The sequence below is a fragment of the Prionailurus viverrinus genome, chromosome F2 (genome assembly GCF_022837055.1).
Source record: "Prionailurus viverrinus isolate Anna chromosome F2, UM_Priviv_1.0, whole genome shotgun sequence".
Classification (NCBI taxonomy): domain Eukaryota; kingdom Metazoa; phylum Chordata; class Mammalia; order Carnivora; family Felidae; genus Prionailurus; species Prionailurus viverrinus.
In genome coordinates this window covers 54,732,708-54,753,780 of record NC_062578.1, presented here as the reverse complement: position 1 = coordinate 54,753,780, position 21,073 = coordinate 54,732,708, and the positions used below count along the sequence as shown (strand labels likewise).

The following is a 21,073-nucleotide window of genomic DNA, read 5'->3' as shown; positions in this document are numbered from 1 at the left end:
TGTTTGTTTGCTTGTTGTTTTCAAAAATTAGTCTATTTATACTCTCTGCTTTGACCATTCATTCAGCACATGTGCCTTGTATGCAAAGACACAGTTCTAAGTGTTAAAATGCATTAAGACAACATTAAACACAACATCCCTGCTGTCACTCAATTTATATTCTAGTGTGGGGGGGGGGAGACAGAGGGTCACACTATAAATTTTTTTTTAAGTAAATGCAAGGTGCCTGGGTGGCTAAGTCAGTTAAGTGTCTGACTTTTGATTTCAGCTCAGGTCATGATCTACTGGTTTGTGCAATAGAGCCCCCACATTGGGCTCTGCGCTGACAGCACAGAGCCTGCCTGGGATTCTCTCTCCCTCTTTCTCTGCCCCTCCTGTGCTTGTGCACACATACATGTGCTTTCCCTTCTCAGTCTCTCTCTCTCTCAAAATAAATAAATAAGCATAAAGAAAAAGAAGTAAGTGCATATTATGCCCTAGCAGTGATTAGTGCTATGAAGGACAATAAAGGATGCTCTTGTGAAAGTCACCTACATTCATTACATATTAATTTCCTCATCATTAAAGTAGGAATGCTAATAATTACTTCACAGAATAACTAAAGACTAAATTAAAAAGCATATTTTCAAATTCTAACAGGTAGTAGTCAAGCTTAGAAATCCACACTTTTATCATAAGGAAGGTAATTTTCCCAAAAGTCATAATAATATTATTGAGTTAATATTCAGATGAAAATAAAGACATCATTCCTGCTGTTTCAATAGGTCTTTAATGTATTACAAACTTGGTACATATTTAAAATTATGTTACAGGTCATGAGAAAAGTTTCAGAAATACCTGTGGCTGTTGGTTGGGTGTACGAAGTAGGTCTCCAAGTATGCGCCGTCTGAATAAGCCACCATCTTTTATCTTCGTAACTGTCATATTAGCTTTTTCTCCAATAATATTGGAATCATTAATCTATTTTTACACAAAATTATTTTACTAGAAAGGCTATGATAAATATGACTGTACTAGTTTTTTTTTAATTAAGCAAGGTTGAAAGTGAATAAAAGTCAAAGATGAAAAAAATCATTCAAAAAAGCACTTTAGTCACATTTTTTGAAAAAGGAGACTCTTCCAAAGTGAACATAATCTACCCCCCCCAAAAAAGGGCTAACATGATTGCATTATAATATATTACATCAATTACAAGTTGAACTGAATGACTAAAATCAACCTGAATTGTTAGAATAAAGCATGTCTAAGGAAAATCAATTTACTAAATTTTATTTTCTCAAAATGTTCTATGATTGTCCTAAATGTGACCATTCTGATAAATGATTTTTGAATAGTTGAATGAGTTATACCTCTTTCCACCTGAGAGTCAACTTTTCCCCTTCAGCATTTTTCACCCCTGATTATCCTGGTTTTTCATCCATTTGTGGAATTATATTTTTTGCCAATGATAAAAATGAATAAAATCAAATCAATACATACAAGTTGGTTATTTCAAAATCCCTCTGCCAATATGCCAGCCTTCTCATATATACAGTGGCTGGCAAAGAGACAGGAGTCTCCACGCTGGGCCCTGTGTGTGCTAAAGTGGTGATAAGAAGCGGAAGTGATGAGCAAGCAGGGAAGGACTGGTCAGAAAAGAGACAAGGGGGTAAATGCACAGACATCAGCAGAGATACCAAGAGGAAGACCAGTCACTAAGAGCCACTCAGCTACAGAATCTGCTAATTCTAGTTCCAGACCGTGTGTTTTCTTAAATTACCTCCATATCTTTATGACTGTTACTATTCTGCACACCCATAGTCTATGTAAGGTACATCATATGTTACATTTATATACGGGGTTTTTTTTTGGTCTCCTCTTTCCCCTCTCTCCTCATTTTTTTTTTCTCAGAATGGTCCCATAAGTAGATTTCTGTATTTTCTTCCACCTTCTGTCATGGACACCTTTCCGGGTGAATACACGTGGGTCTACACTATATATGGCTTCATGGTATTCAGGCTAATGTTGTGTCATTTTAACAACCATTCTTCTCTTGATGGGGCCAGGTTGCTAGGTTTTTACTATTACAAATACTATCACAGTGACTACTTTTGTGCCTACATCATTTCATATTTGTGTTATTATTTCAGTATTATACAGTTATATAGCTGAGATTGCTAAATAAGAAGGTATCTATATTCAGATTCTACTAAATAATCCCCTAAAATGATCATACGAATCAACTTTCTCTCCAATAGTGCACGAGAGAGACCGTTTCCTCCCTCACACTCTTACTATCACTCAAAAGCATCATCTTTTTAATGTTTTTGACAGTTGAGCCCCCAGACTCCTCTAGATTCCTCTCCTTCACATACTCTGGGTCCAACTCCTCTCCTCTGACCCCCTTCACACTCTAACTAAGCAAAGGTAATTAGATAACAGCTTACCACAGGAACTACCTGGGGGTACACAGGCTAACCTATAAGCCCTGCCTGGGCTCCTCCTGCCCCTATCAAGGGTCTTCTAACACATATCCCTGGTCTCTTTCCAGAGGGGACAGCAAATAAAGTACCAACAGCAATTCTCCATGAAAGAGAATATCGAATCAACTTAACTTAGAACAATCTTCCCTCAATTTCTCTTTTTTTAATGTTTAGTCTATAGTTTGCATTTTTTAAATATAGACAGTCTCCAATTCTTTAAAAAAAAATGAGGCAAGGTGCAATAAGCCAGCAACACATGGAAAACAAACAAACAAACAAAAGCCAAGCCAGAGGAGGGAACCTGTAGAAGATTCTGCCTTCCACGTGTGCTTCTCCACTGGATGTTCCATGAGTATCCAGCACACGTTCCCTCCCGTGTTACTGAGACTCGTCCCACTTCTTCCACACTCTGGAGAGCAAACTGTAAATCTGCAGCCGACACAGTGGCGGGAAGGCCTGCATTCAACAGAGGGACAGCAAATAGCAGGGGTCAAAAATTTACAAACCGATTTCACCCTTAAAATCCATGAAGTGTGTGCTACATATTGTAAGCCAACTGTCCTCCTCCAATATAGTAAAAATAATTTGTGTCTTATTTAGGCCAAGAATTTATGAATCTTTTGGAAGCAAAAATTACATGAGTAACGTACCTCAGATGATAGCTCTGGCTCAAAAACTTTTATTTTTGATTATTGATTAACTTTATAGAGAACCTATAAGCTGGGGACATAAAAGAAAAACAAACTTTTGGGAGTGTAACCTGGTATATCTGGTGAGGCAATAAAGAAAAAGTGAAAATATAATTTGTTCTGGATAATTTATCTTTATGTCACTAACATAATCTCAAGGATATAAATTATGTAGGGAAATCATATTAGAAAGAAATACACCAAAATTTTTATTATGGCTGCCTAGATTGGCATTGTCCAACCGTTCTGAACTTTTGTCATATACCTTTGAGAATGTGTCCATAAGCTTGAATGTCAAAGCTGCCACTTAGAGGTGGAGACGCGGCTTGAATTCTCTGAATACGAATCTTTGACTCCCCTGGCCAATTATTTCCTCTGTAAACAGTCTCATTCTCTGTCTCATTTGTGATTATCTAATTTCCAAAATAAATATTGATAAAATGATTAAACATAACAACAGCTAACATGATTTCTATTTCACCATCGTACAATCCTGTGACATGACATAAATGAGCCTCAGGTATTCAGGATTCCTCAGAATATTAAGGAGAGTCACATAAATCAACACAGGCCATACCTACAAAGCTGCAATAATGAGGCCAAAGTCAACTCAGTCATCTGTGCAGCAATCAGCTGGAACCTTAGTAATACCTCATTAATTCAGAGTGTACCCTCCATCACTCAACGAACAAATATTTATTGAACAGGCATCCCATTCAAGGTACAGTGCTAATCACTGTGGGGAGGCAAAGAAACATAAGATGAAGTCTTTGCTATCAAAAAACTGAAAATCTCTTTGGAGAAATAACATATGGGGACTAGAAAACTAACAATATACCGAAGGATATAATCAGCACAGATTCTGATCCAGACTCAAGAAAAACCTGCCTAACGTTGAGTGCCAATCAATTGACAAAAGCAACACATGCTATAAAAATTCATACACAGTGAGTGAAAATGATAACATCCTCCTGCTTCAGATCCCTCACGGTTGTCTGTGAATCTTGTGGAATTTAAAACTTTAAGCCTCACTGCCCGCAGAAAAGAGTAAACATAATTGCCAAAAGACATAAGTTCACAGCAGCTTTGTTCATAATAGCCCCAAACTGGAAATAAGACAAAAGCCCATCAACAGGATGGTTAAATTGTGGTATATTCACACCATGAAATACGGTAAAGCAATGACAAAGAATGAACTACAGCTACATGCAACACACAAATCTCATAATATCAAACAGAAGCAGCTAGATGCAAAAGAGCACATACTGGATTATTTATCAATACAAATAACATTTAACAGATGTGCACATTACTGCGTGTATCTTTCACTGGAATTTTTTTAAAAAGGTCACAAACATATGTCCCATATTCCTTAATTTGACTCTGACTGAATAACAAAAGCTAGAGGATACAATTACCAATTTTAATGAGGAATCTTGAAAAATGGGAGCTGATGTCACTGATTATTTAACAACACAAACCCCTGATACTACATTCTGTTGTGCAGCTAAGAGTAAACGACTGAAACATATTTACAAGACATTTCACCTTGAAGATACTAAGATTACAACATTGCACCAGCATAGGGTAAAGCAACTTTTGTGGAATACTTAAGAGTTTTCCTGTATTTTTAATCACAGATTCAGACTATCATTAAGCAAAACACTCTTTGAGACTTTCACAAAAATATTTAATTACTATTTAACTCCAATCTAGAGCTTATTATACTTGTGTTTGATTCACTGTGGAAAATTATATTAATTCCTTGGATAGTTTTGGAGGACATTACATTTTAAAATACTTACATTTATAGTATTTAATACTGATTTTATTATAAATAATGCAAGCAGTACAAAAATTATTCAGGTCCTTTTGGAATTCTGGAAACCTATCTTTTTCCTCCCAGTACCAATTTTGATACAAGCAAAAAGTGGTGTTTCTAACAGAAACATTTAAGAACATATTGCAGAATTTCAAATTTTCTTTCAACAATCTCTGTTCAAAACTTTTACTGAAAGAGCCCATAGCATTTCCTTTTAAGTCAACAGAGAAAATTCGAGTTAAATCTGTTTCTTAAGACAGTTTCCCCTTGTTTTTTCCCATAGACATATTTCTTAAAGACTTTCTTAATGCTTAAAGTGAATTTTCATGCTCAAGTCTAACAAGCCTCTAACTCTACATTTATGCTTAGAATAAGCTTATCTTGTCCTATTAAAAGATATTCCATCTGAATGTCAGATGCTATATGCTTATCTTGTCCTATTAAAAGATATTCCATCTGAATGTCAGCCATTTGTAAAAATTTTTTAAAAAGGTTATTAGATCAAAGCTAATTTTCCATAAATTGAAAACAGTAAGTTGCAAAATTCTGAGCTTACCTGTGCAAAGCTCACAGCCATCATGGGTATATTATAACTGCAATTATATGAAGTCATGGTGATAGAATATTGGTTGGTAATACTTGATCCATTAATTTTGGTCTGATTCACCTGAAAGTTCTTTAAAAATATCCCTTTATTTGCTAATGCTGGAAGTCTTCTCTTTGGCATTTCTAAAGAACATGGAATAAATGGAAAATAAAATTTCATAGCTTCTGCTGCTAAAAAAGAAAATCATCAAATAATATCCATGTCATGGAATAGGAATAGCTGTTTAGAATCAAATTTTAGAAAGAAGATCTTAAGACAAGTAGTTTTTGGAGCTTGGCAAACTTTTACTTCTAGAATATAAAGCTTTAAAGTCTGTCAACATATGAGCTTTATCAGGTAAAAGAAAATATTTAAAAGCCACCAAACCCTGGGTTTCATGTAGCCTTCTGTGGGCCTGTTATCTCTGCTCTGTCCTAGGTTCCTGAATGTAGTGCTAAGACGTGCACTCCATGAGGACAGGACTCGGGCTGTCTTGTCCACAGCAATTTCTTTAGTAGCTAGTACAGTGCCTGGCACATGGTAGGTGCTAAATGCATGCTATCTGTTGAACTGCAACATCCATCTGAGCCCAAGTGAGCTGTCTTATATATGTGCTCCACTAATTAGAATGTAAATTCTGGTGAGAGCAGATTCAAAAGAAGTGACTCTAAAGTAGTACATTTAATTTTAACCAGTTGACTTTTGACCTTGCACTTGAAAGTAGTTCCAAAGGAAAGGATTTTAAAATTTCTCTGAAAAATGTGAGTAGTCACTGTTAGAGGTGACTGTTTAGAATTAGGTTGATTTTTTTAAAGATCACAGTTTAATTGTAATTATTTTATTATCACAGCTCATATGTAGGAGTCTACTGACATGACTATAAAACAATGCTTAGACTACCAGAAATAAATTTTTCATTTATAGTATTATTAATTATCACCATGATGTCCATGAAAATATTCAGTTTAATCCTACCAAACAGATGCCAATGTCAATAGCTGCCTTTTAGGAACACATATCTTTGTGATTAGTTTCTCAAAAATCAAACAAAGCAAAATGAAAATATTTGTCACAGTTTATATATATATAAACAGAATCTCCAGGACTAGAAAGACTAATTCTTGCCATAATGACAAAGTTTTCATTAAGAGTACATTTATCCTCAGAATAAAAAATAATATTATTTAAATAATAATATTCAGATAAAAAATGACTCAAATATTTAGAGATTAATGTTTCTATTTAAAGTAAACAATAATTCCCATGGTAAGATTTTTCTACAAGATAGATTTAGAGGTTTTGAATCGATATGAAATGATACAACATACCATCCCACGCGGACACTGTAGATGTCTGTCCAATGTATACTGTGTCTACATAGAAAACCTGTGATTCTGATGCCTTCTGTAAACCAATCCTCTGAAGAGAAAAATTTGTCCCAGTGTATTTGGCTTGTATGAGGTCCAGAAGGTCTATGCAAGTGTAGGTCCAGCTGAAATATGGTTAATTAATGTAAACCAATACACTATAAAAAAGCACTAAATTCTTAAAGAGTAAAAGTGGTTTTTTTCCCACAAGAAGACCATTAAATGCACTTTATTAGCACAGAGGTGCAGCCATAACAAGAAACAGCAGACAGAAATTTGAACTGGTAGTAATAGACTTAATGTTGTATACTGTAAATATAGGTTTTCTTTTATTTGTAGCCTTGGCAATAGCCACAGGAAGGTGAAATATTCTGTAGCGATAGGCAAGGAAATTAAGGAGTATGTGCCTTGGTGTAGAGCAAGCATATAAATAAAAACAAGACACAAGAATAAAGTAAACTATTTTAGCAAAAAATGTCAAGGATAGAACAGTAAATTCAGTTCAATACCAAGAAGCAAAACTGGAACTTGTTATTACTCCCAAAAGAGCTCCCTAGAGTTGCACTGTCTCCTGATATGAGACAAAAGTGGTAAGTGATTTACGTAAAGCACATTACCCCTTAAATGTGTAATTTAGATTCAGATTTTGCACTTGATATTAACTGCATTGGAATTCTATGAGTTATAGTTAAGCAATTCAGCTATGAGAGTTTGCAACAAAGAGAAAAATATTGCCATCAAAATAACTAAACACAATTTAACAATAATCTTTATATCAGCTACTGCTGTAATTATTAACTGACTAGTTTGTTTGAGCACCTACTATTTTAATTTCCTTCATGGTTCCCAAACTCATCATGGGATCCACCTCAGCGCCTCAAAGCTTAACTTAAACTAACATATTTTTAGAAAACTATATGTGGAACTACAGCAAGATAAAGTGCTCTTTAAATAAATATAAAAAAAAAAACCACTTAGGGTCTCAGTAGAATTCTACCCTAATTATATAATTCTAAAGTTTAAGAAACTACTACTTAGAAAATTTAGTATACTGAACAGGACCCTTTATCAGAAAAAAAGAGACTACAAATGATATCAAAACTTAAGTGAACAGCACACTGTCTTTGTGGCTACATAACAGTGTTTTATTATTATTATTATTTCTTTAACATTTATTTATTTTTGAGACAGAGAGACAGAGCATGAGCGGGGGAGGGGCAAAGAGAGAGAAGGACACAGAATCCAAAGTGGGCTCCAGGCTCTGAGCTGACACGGGGCTTGAATTCACAACCTGTGAGATTACCTGAGCAGAAGTCTGACGCTTAACCGACTGAGCCATGCAGGCATCCCTAGATAACAGTGTTTTCTAAAAGAAAATCATATTTCACTTTTCAGATTTTGAAACCTGATTTATAGCTACAAAAATCACTGTTTTGGAAAGGTTATACCATAATTCTTGGGGGGGCAATGGCACTTCTAACACTAACATTGTACTAAAAATAATCTAACTCTAACACATCTACTTGATGGTGGCCTGTCTAACCTAAATCAAAGCAAATTTAGAAATACACAATAGGAGCAGGGGAGTTTACTTTGCCTTGACTGGCAATAATTTTACCCAGTGAACCCTATTCCTCTGAAAATCATGACATTCTTGTTTAAAGATATCATAGCATTTAGGGTAAAGGAAGCCCATCAGTCTTACAAATGTATTTTACAGCAGATAAATTGCAGGTTAAAAGGAAAGACCTATTTAGCAATATGGTGAGTGATGCTTTGACAAATATGAAAGAACCAAGATCTGTAAAATGTTCCAAAATCTCGTCACAGTGAATGAGTCAAACGCATGCAGGTGATGCTCACCAAAACTAAAATTGTCAATCTAATCTGTTCAATTCAGGCATGCAGGGAATGTTTATAGCAAAATGTACCTGGAGAACACGTTTTCAAATAAAAAAGGTGTATATGTGCATGTGTATGTCTTCATTATGACTCTATTGTGTGTGAAATTTGTATGTGTGTTCTATGTGGAAATACAAAAGTGGATTGACACAAATTTCAGAAGATATAATAATAAAAAACAAAACGTAATTATGCAGAACTAACTTGTGCTTGACGGTGTGGCAATTATAGTCATTAGATAGCTTTCTTAGACATCTATCTTCTTCCCTTATATTTCTCTGCTTGCATTTCTATGTGTCTAACTTTTGGCAAACCAAGCATTAAAAAGTGTCTCTTCTCCATTAATTTTGAAATATTCATTGAAATATTTTATTTGCTCTGCTCACACCTAGAAAGCACCTTGTTTTCAGTGATCAAAGTTTAATGACAATATTGTGATAAAGGAGTCTCTTTCTACCTGCCTTCAGTAAGTGGGAACATTATTAGATTTAATAATACATGATTTAAATTATAAGGTTTACCATTGTTTTACCTTTCAAATGGTCATGGGTGATGATAACACTAGACCAATTCTTATTTTCATAATCTATCTATTTATTTTTGCCACAATTATTTCTGTTAGGATGCTAATGTAGAGGGCATGAAAACGGCAGTCAGATCTATGCTGCACAGCATTTGTCAAAAACTAACAAAAAGTGGGGCATCTGGGTGGCTCAGTCAGTTAAACGTCCAAATCTTGATTTTTGGCTCAAGTCATAACCTCATAGTTGTGACATTGACCCCTGTGTTAGGCTCCATGTTGGGTGTGGAGCCTGCTTAAGACTCTCTCTCTCCCTCTCTTTCTTTGCTCCTCTCCTGCTCGTGTGCGTACATACTCTCTCTCAAAAACAAAACAAAAAAACCCAAACTAACAAAAAGTGGAAAAAAAATTTAAAAAGTTAACAAACTTTTGTTTTATGTTCAGGTTATATACTGTATTATAACTTCCATTTTACATTCACAGAATGTAACTTACTTGTTTCCATTAGTAAAGTTATATGTAAATTGTATATCATTGCTTCTAGTAATCTTGCTTCTGTCTTGGTATTGGAATTTTAGAGCAATATAATTTGCCAGGAATCCTTTGTATGCTAAACATAACTACACAGAAAATTAAAAAAGAAATCAGTAATAATATCTTAGCTTTAAGTTGCTTTATACCAATTCAAGTTAACTCAACCTAATCCAGTAAATAAATATTGATAATTTTCCATACAAAATATTTCAGAACACAGAGACAGGGATAATTAATGTCAGCCAATTAGGTATAGAAGAATTGTGAAAGATTTTCTAGAAGAGGAAGTGGAGTTGAACGACCTTACAATTAAGGATTAATTCCTTATTGTTTTCTTAGATATGGTTTCCTTAAAAAATGAAAATAATTCCCTCCCTTTAGTCATGTAGCAATGTAAAATTTAAATCCAGCTCTAAGTGAACTCTACAGTGGATGTAAAAGCCCAAACACACAAAGAGGAGATAAACACTGAAGTAGATTAATTGGGATGTGAATGCAGCTAAGCATTTAGAGGTAAAGATGCATGTCACTGTAAAATGGTAGTTAAATACCAATCTTAATGGTCTACAACATCTTAAGCATACCAAATATATTTAGAACTTAGAACTTGAGGATGTATATCACAACTTGAGAATTTTAAAACCAGAGAAAGGGTAAACAAGACTATGATTGCTAATCTTAAATACCTATCCTAAAACTCCCATCTCTACTCATGCTTTCCGTTCACTTCTCCTTGACTGGATACCCAAGATCACTCTATGATGGCTATCCATTTTTGTTTCTTCTTAATAAATAAAATATATTGAGGAGATTATACATTTTTAATTGTTTTAATATTTAAATTCACGTGCAAGTAATTTTCTCTGAAATTATAAGATAAAGCAGAATACGTGTGCGTGATATTACATATTTTTTTCATTTTTTTTTTTGAAAACCAACAGAGGAGGAAATCACAAGGCCCCAGAATGTGAACCACAGTACCTGTCTAATGTGACATGATTTCACATGACAAGCAGTTTTCCCTGTCTTATATTTCAGGAAATTTTATTATCAAGGTATTTTACAGATTAAATTAGCATATCATTTTGTTGAGTTCACCTGATTATAAGGAAATAATAAAATGTCTCCATATGGTAGTCTGTTTGGTTTAACATCTGTGGAGTCAAAGAGAACAGCTGGGTTTTTCAGGGAATAACGACCACAGTAAGCATCAGTTTCTGCTGTCTTCTGCCCTCTGTTAATATGTTCCTACAGAAACAGTAATATTTCAAATGAAAACATGACTTATTGTTCTGCTTTATTCCCCCACATCTCCACCCAATTTGTTCAAGTTTCAACTTGGATCCATTGCTTCCCACACCACTTTAACTTGAAATATTCTCTCTCTTCTTTGAAAGTCTAATGCTCTCATCCTGTATCACTCCTTTGGCTCCACAATCATATAATCCCTTGTACCTGTATTTGGCTATTTCCTAAATCTTATATTTCTCCTTATATCATGAACTCTTAGGGATATTTATTCATTCCTTCCACAAATATTTTTTTATAATTTTTTTAAAGTTAATTTATTTTGAGGGAGACGAAGAGAGAGTGAGGGAGGGAGGTACAGAAAGAAAGGCAGGGACAGAGGATCTGAAGCAGGCTCTGTGCTGACAGCAGAGAGCCCAATGCAGGGCTCACACTCACAAACTCCCAAGATCACGACCTGAGCGGAAGTCGGATGCTCAACCGACTGAGCTACCCAGGCACCCCTCCACAAATATTCATTCAGTGTTCACTATGTGCCAGGTTATTGTTTGTTAATTTGTTTTTTGTTGAATCTTCAAGGTTCAAGTGGTGAAGAACACTATCCCTATATGGGATATTTCCTATCCCATGAAGTTTGGGACAAAGGAACTAAGGATTATAATACTGATGTTGAAGTATTATACATATATAATTATGAGGCTGAAGAGAGGCCTCTAACTCACATATAAAGCATCAAGAAAGATAACTCAGAGGAAGCACTACATGAGTTGTCTTAAAAGATAAACAAGACTCATTTCAAAGGAAAGATGGACTAAGGAGCTTCAGGGAGAGGGTAAAATAAGTGAAATAAGCAGGGATGTAAGAAGATGGTGCTGGGAAATGCAAATAATCAAAGTAAGATAGAGCAAAGAATGTGTGCCAGGATGATGATGGGAAATGAAGAAAGGAAAGAGCATAGTGTAAATTACTGTGCAATTCCCAAGGCTGCTAGCACTACATTCAGGATAGGAGAACCCAAGTACATGCATGTTTATTAAATTAATTTGAAATTTTAGCCAATTAAATGGAGCCAATTAAATGGAAAGATTTTCCTTTTTTTTCACTAATAAATCTGCTCATTTAAACAGATTTAAAGCATGTGATTTAAAGCATGTGATAAATATTTTTAAGGATTCATATTTATTTCTAAGGTATTGATCTGAACCAAATCACTAGCCTATATAGTCCTTATTCTTATGGTATTCATTTGGAAATGGTGAATATCTGGCTTCCTCGGATTTTCAAAATAAGAATTAGGAAGATAAGAGTATTCTGAAATTTTCTTTACTGTACATCAAAGAAAAGTTCTTATACCTCACCAAGAGAGAAATAAGGACAAGTATTTTACTAATTGACCAGAGGGTGATCTCAAAAATCAAGGGAAGCCCTACTACAAATTATATGCTCAGAAGCCAATGAGGAAACAGGATATACTCTGCGTCCAAGTAAAGAAAACAAGTAAAACACCCTATAGATCTTATATTGTCCATCATCTTTCTTACTTTCCCTTGATCGAGAAAATTCATATGTGGTGAATTTCACAAATGAATCACACTATTATGCAAGGAGATGATAAAGCAGACCTTACCAATAAATGTGTAACAAATTATTTTTGCAATTTGACAATAGGAATTAATGTTAGTCCAAAGAGAATCACAAGATTCCAAGCATTTATACGAATTCTTATTTGGTCAGTTTCACTGTTCATTTACATTCCATACCAGGTTAAAATCAGACTCATAATCTCTAAAGTATTTCACAACAAATCCTTCTTCAAAATTTGCAATTTGCGGTGGACACTTGGCAGTAACCATTTCTTCTACGGCTGCCTGAAACTAAATTAAAAATATGAGCTTTAGTAACTTCCTTTTCATGAAGAGTTAGAACATTTATACTATTACTACTCATTCCACTAATTAGTTATAACTGAACATTTGCATAATTCCCATACTTGAGCCATCATTATGAGATCATTTCCTAAATAATTTTAAGTTAATATTTTAGTGTCTAGTGACTTTTTCAAGAGTTTTATTTTAGAATCACAATAGTTACATCCAATTGGGTAACATTAGCTTACACCGTTGTTATGTAAGGTAGACACACTTGTTTAGTAGTTTTTTTTAAAGAGGGCAATGAGGCAAACCTAAATGAATTAGCACTCAATTAAACAGGTTCCAAGTGAGTAGTTTTCCCCATTAGCTCAAAATTAACTGGAAAAAACTATACACTGTATTCTGTTTTTCAAAATATGCAAATACAATATACAAAATATACAATGTATTCTGTTTTTCAAAAGAAGAGATTCAGATACTATAAGACTGTATTGATGGTTATTTTAAAAATAATAAAGGATCTTGGATTATATAGGAATTGGTACACATTTATTCACAAGTTTTCCTGTAATTTCCACATCTACTTCTCTTGCAAAGCACAGATATAATTAGCATTTAGAATTAAGGAGATAAAGTAAGATGTGAATCATCAAATAAATATTAACCTAAACTCATTGTGTAGATAGTTGTCAAAATTCAATAACTCCCAAGCAAACATTCTTTCTACAAAAACAGCTGCCTCACACAGAGATACAATGGATCCTGTTGGCACAGATCTAAGAACCACCCCCCTTTCATCCCCTGTGTCTCTGTGATGTTTCCTCCCTTCTCCACTCTCTATGGGTTGGCTCCAACCCACCATGTCAAGTAAATGAGTGTATTACCGCTCCTTAAAGTGTGGAGTTATTTTGTTTTCTTTTGTTTTACTAGAAAGGTGATATTTAAACAGCTTTCTATTTAATAAATTAGCTAAGAGCATACTTCAGCTTCTGATGACCATGGGGTCAGAGGCTTCGAAGTGATTCCATCCCAGTTTAGTGTGAATGTGTCCAAACTGGGTTTTCCTTTGATTTGTTCTGTAATATCCAGGGTGACATTGTTCCCTTCAATCATTTCATAACCAAGCAGATCAAAGTCTCCTGCGATGAAGTACCAAATAGGATTTGAAGATGTTAATTTAATAAAATACCAATATATCCATGAGTAACAAAATTGGTTTTATTGTATTATCACAAAAAAGGGGGGATGAATGGGGAAGATGTGGATCCTCGAATTTGAGCTAAAGATTTAGCCGTAGCAGAAACAGCAAAATAACAAAGTGCTATTCATTTAAGGTTCAATATCCATGGCTTAAAATAAAGTGTTATGGGATAAACAAAAGGAGGTATTGGGACCATGAGGTAAAGATCAACGACCAGTGGGATATTCCAAAACTTCTTTTCGTTTTGTCCCAGTACCATTATCATAGTATAGAGGGCTAGGTTGGGATATTGCTATTTTCTTTAAACATGAATACAGTACAAAACTGAATTCCAGGAAATAGCCCGAGGCCTGGGAGGCCTGTTAACACAATCTCACTTTAAAAGAAATAAGGGCTTGTCCTCAGATTTATCTCTGCTTTGGGAAGATGCTTCACCATTGGAAACCCACTGACCTCTGTTGGGTAGAGTCCTAGAATTTGATTTGGTACTTATGATTTTGGTACTATATTTCTTAAGGCTGCTGAAGCTGTAAAATTTCTCTCTGAACTATAGATGTATTCCTCGGAGAACAAGGATCACCATATCTTCATTTATACAGCATTTTTGACAATCTAAACTTTGGGAAATTTTTAGAATTTCAATTCATGTTAAATGAAATTCTTTGCCCTCCATCCAACAAGCAAATTAAACAATTTTATAAAATGAGAAATAAACAATGAATTGGAAAATAATTATTGCCCAAAGAAAAGTAAATACATACATATTCAGGGACCTATTTTTGAACTAGATAGCCCAAATACTAAATTTGGTCGTTAAACTTAACTTTAAGAGTTGAAAATGCAAAACATTAATAGGAAGTTAATAGCTATTGCTTGAAAAGGACAGAGAGGTAAAAATAATTTTGGTAAATGCTGTCTTAAACACAGGTGAAATGTTTTCTTTCAGTTTTTGTTTTTGTATGTTTTTTTTCTTACTGTAGGAATTCTCAGGGATTTTATTATTCTAATGAGATCTGTCAATCTTCAAGGAGAAGCTGGGGTATGCAGTTTCCCATGTGGATTTGACCACAGAATCCTTTCATCAGGCAAGATCTGGTTAAACTAGTGTCTCCCAAGACATGCTAACTACTTAAAGCTCATTTCCAGAATTCATATCTTTGCTAATTTTTTCTAAATATGAAGTAGCCTATTATACAGATAGTGCATTTATGGTATATATAGTGTTTCTCATGCATTGAAGCTGTACATTCCTTGAAGTAGGACTAAAATTTTAATTACAATAGAAAAAAATTGACCATTTATTTTCTATTTCTCCTAACAGTGATCAAGGCTATGAATCCACTTCTTTCTCTGCCATTTTATGGAATTTTTACTTTTTTTTACTTTTTTTATTTTTTATTATATGAAATTTATTGTCAAATTAGTTTCCATACAACACCCAGTACTCATCCCAAAAGATGCCCTCTACAATGCCCATCACCTACCCTCCTCTCCCTCCCACCCCCCATCAACCCTCAGTTTGTTCTCAGTTTTTAAGAGTCTCTTATGCTTTGACTCTCTCTCCCAATCTAACCTCTTTTTTTTCTTTTTTTTCCTTCCCCTCCCCCATGGGTTTCTGTTAAGTTTCTCAGGATCCACATAAGAGTGAAAACATATGGTATCTGTTTTTCTCTGTATGGCTTATTTCACTTAGCATCACACTCTCCAGTTCCATCCACGTTGCTACAAAGGGCCATATTTCATTCTTTCTCATTGCCACGTAGTACGGAGTTTTTAATTTTTTCAGTGGAGCTTTAGAGAATATAAATTTGTTTCTTAGAGAAAAATTTACAGAAGTACAAAATGAGATACATGCTTACCTCTAGTTGATATAAACGTTACCATGTAAACATAGCTTTGGGAGTTTTGTGTTCTTATTACTTGAACTGTATCTGGTTTTATAGACCAGAGGTCATTTAAAGCTGATTGCAGTATGAAGTCAGAAGCATCACCAGGTACCAAGACTTGGATGAATTAAAAAAATAAAAATAAAAATAAAAAGGCAAATGATTAGGGGCCTTAATTAAAAAAAAAAAGAAAAGAGTTGCAATCTTTCTGCATTAACCACAGCCAGCACTGATGTCTTATATTTGAATTTTTAAAGCACCCGTAGTCTGTATCATATATTATCATTTAATAAAATTGTGTTTTGAAAGTAATTTGAGTTCAATAATAGTGACTACTTCATTGGATTGTAATTTCCTAAAGATCAGGATCGTATTTTATTGTTTTAATATTCCCATGGTAATAAGCATTGTTATTACTATTGTTATTATTGTTATTTGGAAAACAGTAATCACCCATTAATATTTACTTATTGAAACAATTAACATAAATAGAAAACTTATATTTTCAGGTTTATTATAAAATATAGAGACGCAATGTTTTTGTTAACAGATAAATTAGTATCTCATAGCTTTTTTTTTTTTGAGGAATTGGAATATTTACTTCTCTGTAATGATGAATTTAATTCTTATTATCTTAACTTATCCCTGTGAATCACAGATACATAAAATCCTTCTATGCACTTAGATATACATTTATTGTGATCATTACAAAAGAAAATGATAGTATATACCAGGAAGTTGTTTTTACTGATACCATTTTTTATCCCAGTCCAAAAGTTTTTCTTCATAATACATTTTTAGCTTCTTTGTCTAGCACACTATTAAAACAATATTTTCCAGAAAGAACTAGACTAGACTAAATTTTTATAATTTCATCTATAAATGAAGAGAAATGAAATCTCCTTTATTATTTGCAACTTACCAGTTTTTTCCATGTTATAGATTAATCTATAATGGTAGTGGGAACATGAATTAGCTTCCACGCATGGGCTGGTTACTGTTATCTTTTGAACTTCACTCCTTGCAGTAGTTCTTTCCCAGTTTTCCAATGTTATAACCTATTTCCCAATTAAAAAAAAAAAAACCTTCACTGTATAGAAAAGCACGTTTAAAAAGCATGATAGTCAATTATTCAATGCTTCTTTATTGCTCTATTTTACTGCAAATGATAAAATATTTTAAAGTTTCAGTCTTATCAAATAACAGCCTCTTTCATTTATAATACAGATACTTCTAACCACAAGTCAATAATTTTCCATGACTGCTTTCCCCTCAAGTAGTATCTTCCATAGTAAAATTAATAACCAAATAGAGCTATCTTGGAACGTTAACTTTCTACAAAGCAGATCTATCATCACAGCAAACCTGTATTTCCTGGACAATTGTCGACTGGGATCTGATAACTTGTTCTTCATTTACTGCATCTTCTGTTTGTTGCTCAGTATAGACATTTCTATACTGGTACAAGCCAACATCAACAAAGGCACTCAGTCTATACTCCTGCAGCAAGATTTCAATGTAATACCTGAAAAATATGAAATTTTTTCCAATGAATAAAATTTCAACACTATATAAAATACCTGCCTATTAAATGATTTATGTTGTAGTATCCCTGATTTTAAATATTAAACTTTCATGGCAGTTTTTTAAAATAAAATGAATTATGTAGGGTATCTGCACTAGAGATACAGAGCTGTCCCCATTCGTGACTAATTCATTCAGTTTTGTCAATAGATATTTATTGAAAAAAGATACATTCCCCTCTCCTATCCTCAAGGAGCTTAAAACAAAATTACATTGTAGATTATAATGTAAACTCCCTGGCATAAAACACAGAAGGCATGCAGAGTTTAAATACTCTAATGTATATAAGAAAATAACAGGCAGACTTAGACATATCATGTTTTGTATCTGAGTGGTTAAATGTTGTCAGGAATGGAAGTTCCTTTCTAGTTCCTTGAATAATGACTCCAGTTAAAACTGGGGAAATAAAACACTGCTTCAGGAAACTATTACTGATTAGATTGATCATGGCCTCTCCAACAAGCTGGATCATCTAATTGCATGTCCAGGATAAGGCATTTGCTGACTGGCTGTTACAGGTGAGTGAAAAGCTACTGGTTACCTACTTAAATCTCAATCAATGTCACCATTGCTCCCATCTTTGGAGAGGCCAGCTGGGAGTTCCTCTAAATTGCCTCACATCATTTAACAGATACCCTTTTGTATATGAAGAATAAATATTCACAATTCATGAAAGACTCTGAATGAGGGACATTTATCACCTCTCATCTTTCTAGGATGATGAGGCTCTGGGTCATCCCCCTCATAGAACTGATACAGGAGGATTCCATCAGGCTCTTGGCTGCTCTGAGAATCTGTTTGCCAGCTCTACCAAATGAATGTGGGCAATACTAAGAAGTAGGGCTCAAAGAAGAACCATTAAATTCTGTACCCTGTTAGCAGCTTAAAAATATTAATTAGGCACTTTCTATGTATCACACACTAAACTGAGCACTTTATAGACATCATATTTAATCTTCACAAAATCCTGTAAAAAATATAATTCTCTTTGTTCATATGAATAACAGAGACTAAGAGAGTTTTAAAGATTAAAGGATTATTAAAAATTAGTAACTGATTCAAAGTAGAACAGGGTAATGAAAAAGAAATTCACTTAGAGATGGGGCTATATTATCTGAGTAGGATGAATTTGGCAAATGAGCAGCTACCTTTGGAAAGGTCTAGGGACCACTGTGCAATAAGCCAAGTACAGTTGCCTCAGTTTCAAAAGTCACAGCCATCATTATAAGTATCAGTGTGTAAATTCCAAGCTGCCTTGCAGAAAGCAGACAGCAGATGTATTAGGGCTCACTTTCATGTAAGCTCTACGCTCCTGCCAAGCAGGTAAACTAAATGCACTTTCCACGGCCAAGGCAAAGCCTGAAAGTGTATTAACACTTAATAGCAGTAGGGATTAATTAGGTGTTCCGTTTACCCTGAATTGGCCCACTGATCCTGGTTAAAAAAGCAAGTGTTTAAGTACATAAAGAAGTGATAGTAGAAGGAGGAGGACAGAAAGAATGGAATGCTTTCCCCATGTCATTATTACTAAGATTTCAGTGAGAACACTGAGCGTAATTGCTTTCAGGTACCTTTAATCCCAATCCTCTCTGTCTAGTTCCAACAGATCTTCATGGTGCTGTCAATATCTGGAAGGATGGTGTGATAGAATGAAGGGGGAAAAAAACAACAATATCCTTCCATCTAGAAGTGAAGTCTATTTCTTCACCCCCCTTGAGTCTAGATTTGGCCATTTGCTTTGGCCAATAGGATATTAGCAAAAGTGATACAAGCAGAGTCTTTAAAAAGATTATGTACAATAGGAATTTCTTTCTTCACTGCTGGAAACCCATTCACAAATTTGACAAGCCTGGGGTAGTTCTTGGGAGGCGAGAGACCATGTGGAGTAGGACATCCCAAATATCTAAGTTCCAGCCATGCCAACTGAGGCTCCTGATATATGTGAGGCCATCCTAGGCCATCCATCACCAACTAGAGTAGACAGAACCAAAAGAACTGCCTGGCCAATCACAAAATTGAGTTGCTTAAATTACAAAATTTGGGGGGGGGGGGGTGGGGTGGTATCTTATGCAGCAAAACCTAACACATACAAATGATAAATGGAAGATGATATCATGGAGTCTTTAGATCTCCGTGTAACTTAGCTACTTTGAATTTATCATGTCTTTTACCTCTTGCTTTCCAGGAATCCTGAATGCCTTTTTGAATGGTATCTCATATTTGAATGAAACTCTCATTTTCTCCCTGGACTTGACCTTTCAGCACTAAGTGATATACTCCTTAAGGGTAGGGAGTAGATTTGAATATTTTTGTATTAAATTTCCTGGCCCAATATCTAAATCAGTGAATATTAAATATATGTTAGCTGTGTTAATAATTCATGTGGTTTTATGTTTCTTCTCTAGAAATATTCAAGAGCTCAGCTTAGATGGCTGAATTGACTGAAAGGTCCTAGTAAGAAACTAAGAACAGGATCAAGTAAATTTCACAAAATTATAATTTCTGCAACAGAAATATTTAGATTTCAAATTTCCTTGGTTAGATGAATGTCAATATTCTTGGAAATACAGAAGAAATTTTTAATAAAATTATAGAGAATGACCAATTATAAATTAAGCCAATGAAATAACATCATTTCTACCAATAAAACAAATTGACAATGTTTTTAGATATAAACTTACAGTTCTTAAATACTACATAACAGTTTAATGAAAATTAAAAAAACCTTACTCTTTTCCTTTCTGAAGATGAATGTCATCTGAACTTTGTGTTGGACTGGAAAAATAGTTGTTGGCATTGGAAGAATGATATGCAATCTTCACCTTATCCCAAAGAGAGAGAGAGAGAGAGAGAGAGAGAGAGAGAGAGAGAGAGAGAGAGAGGAGAACTTATTAATAAACTTTTCAGCATTTATTTATCATTTATTATTTCTGTCAGTCCTAGAACTTTCATGAACAGAAAATGTGAAACTACATATTTTTCTTCTAAGATCTGTTATCCATGGTGAAATCCAGTGTTTAAAAATTATCAAAGTTCACTTCATACTTTCCACCCTTACCTAACGTCAGAACCACTATACCATAAATACACACAAACCACAGCTTTTCCACAATTAGTACTGCGATGGAAAACAGAAAGATATATACCAGGAGGAAGGTTGATATTGTTAAATAAAACATCCTCTTGCTCTGTGGAGAGGTTTTAGGGGTTTAATCTACAAGAGATCACCAAAAGTAGGTCTGAAAGATGCCAAGGTCACTAAATGGGTCTGCATACCAGATTGAGAAAATTCTGGGCTTCCCATCAGGAAAGATTATACTATCTTTGGAGAAAACGTGCTGAAAAGCTATGGTAAAATTAGAAGTCATATATTACAGGCAACAATTTAAATTTGTTCCTCC

The 21,073-nt window shown here is 34.4% G+C and overlaps 1 protein-coding gene across 3 annotated transcripts in view; it reads right to left on the bottom strand.

The window, feature by feature from the left end:
• Positions 1–21,073, bottom strand: part of PKHD1L1 (PKHD1 like 1) — a 158,937-nt gene that overhangs the window by 103,958 nt on the left and 33,906 nt on the right. For all 3 annotated transcript variants that reach the window (XM_047842216.1, XM_047842218.1, XM_047842217.1), the window contains exons 14-26: positions 20,403–20,494; positions 17,454–17,613; positions 17,011–17,146; positions 16,062–16,205; positions 13,983–14,140; positions 12,891–13,004; positions 10,981–11,130; positions 9,844–9,968; positions 6,888–7,051; positions 5,530–5,702; positions 3,417–3,564; positions 2,764–2,918; positions 838–960 (exon numbers count right to left, since the gene is read on the bottom strand). In XM_047842216.1, the coding sequence (XP_047698172.1) occupies positions 838–960; positions 2,764–2,918; positions 3,417–3,564; positions 5,530–5,702; positions 6,888–7,051; positions 9,844–9,968; positions 10,981–11,130; positions 12,891–13,004; positions 13,983–14,140; positions 16,062–16,205; positions 17,011–17,146; positions 17,454–17,613; positions 20,403–20,494 (1,842 nt within the window). The remainder of the gene's footprint in view (positions 1–837; positions 961–2,763; positions 2,919–3,416; positions 3,565–5,529; positions 5,703–6,887; positions 7,052–9,843; positions 9,969–10,980; positions 11,131–12,890; positions 13,005–13,982; positions 14,141–16,061; positions 16,206–17,010; positions 17,147–17,453; positions 17,614–20,402; positions 20,495–21,073) is intronic.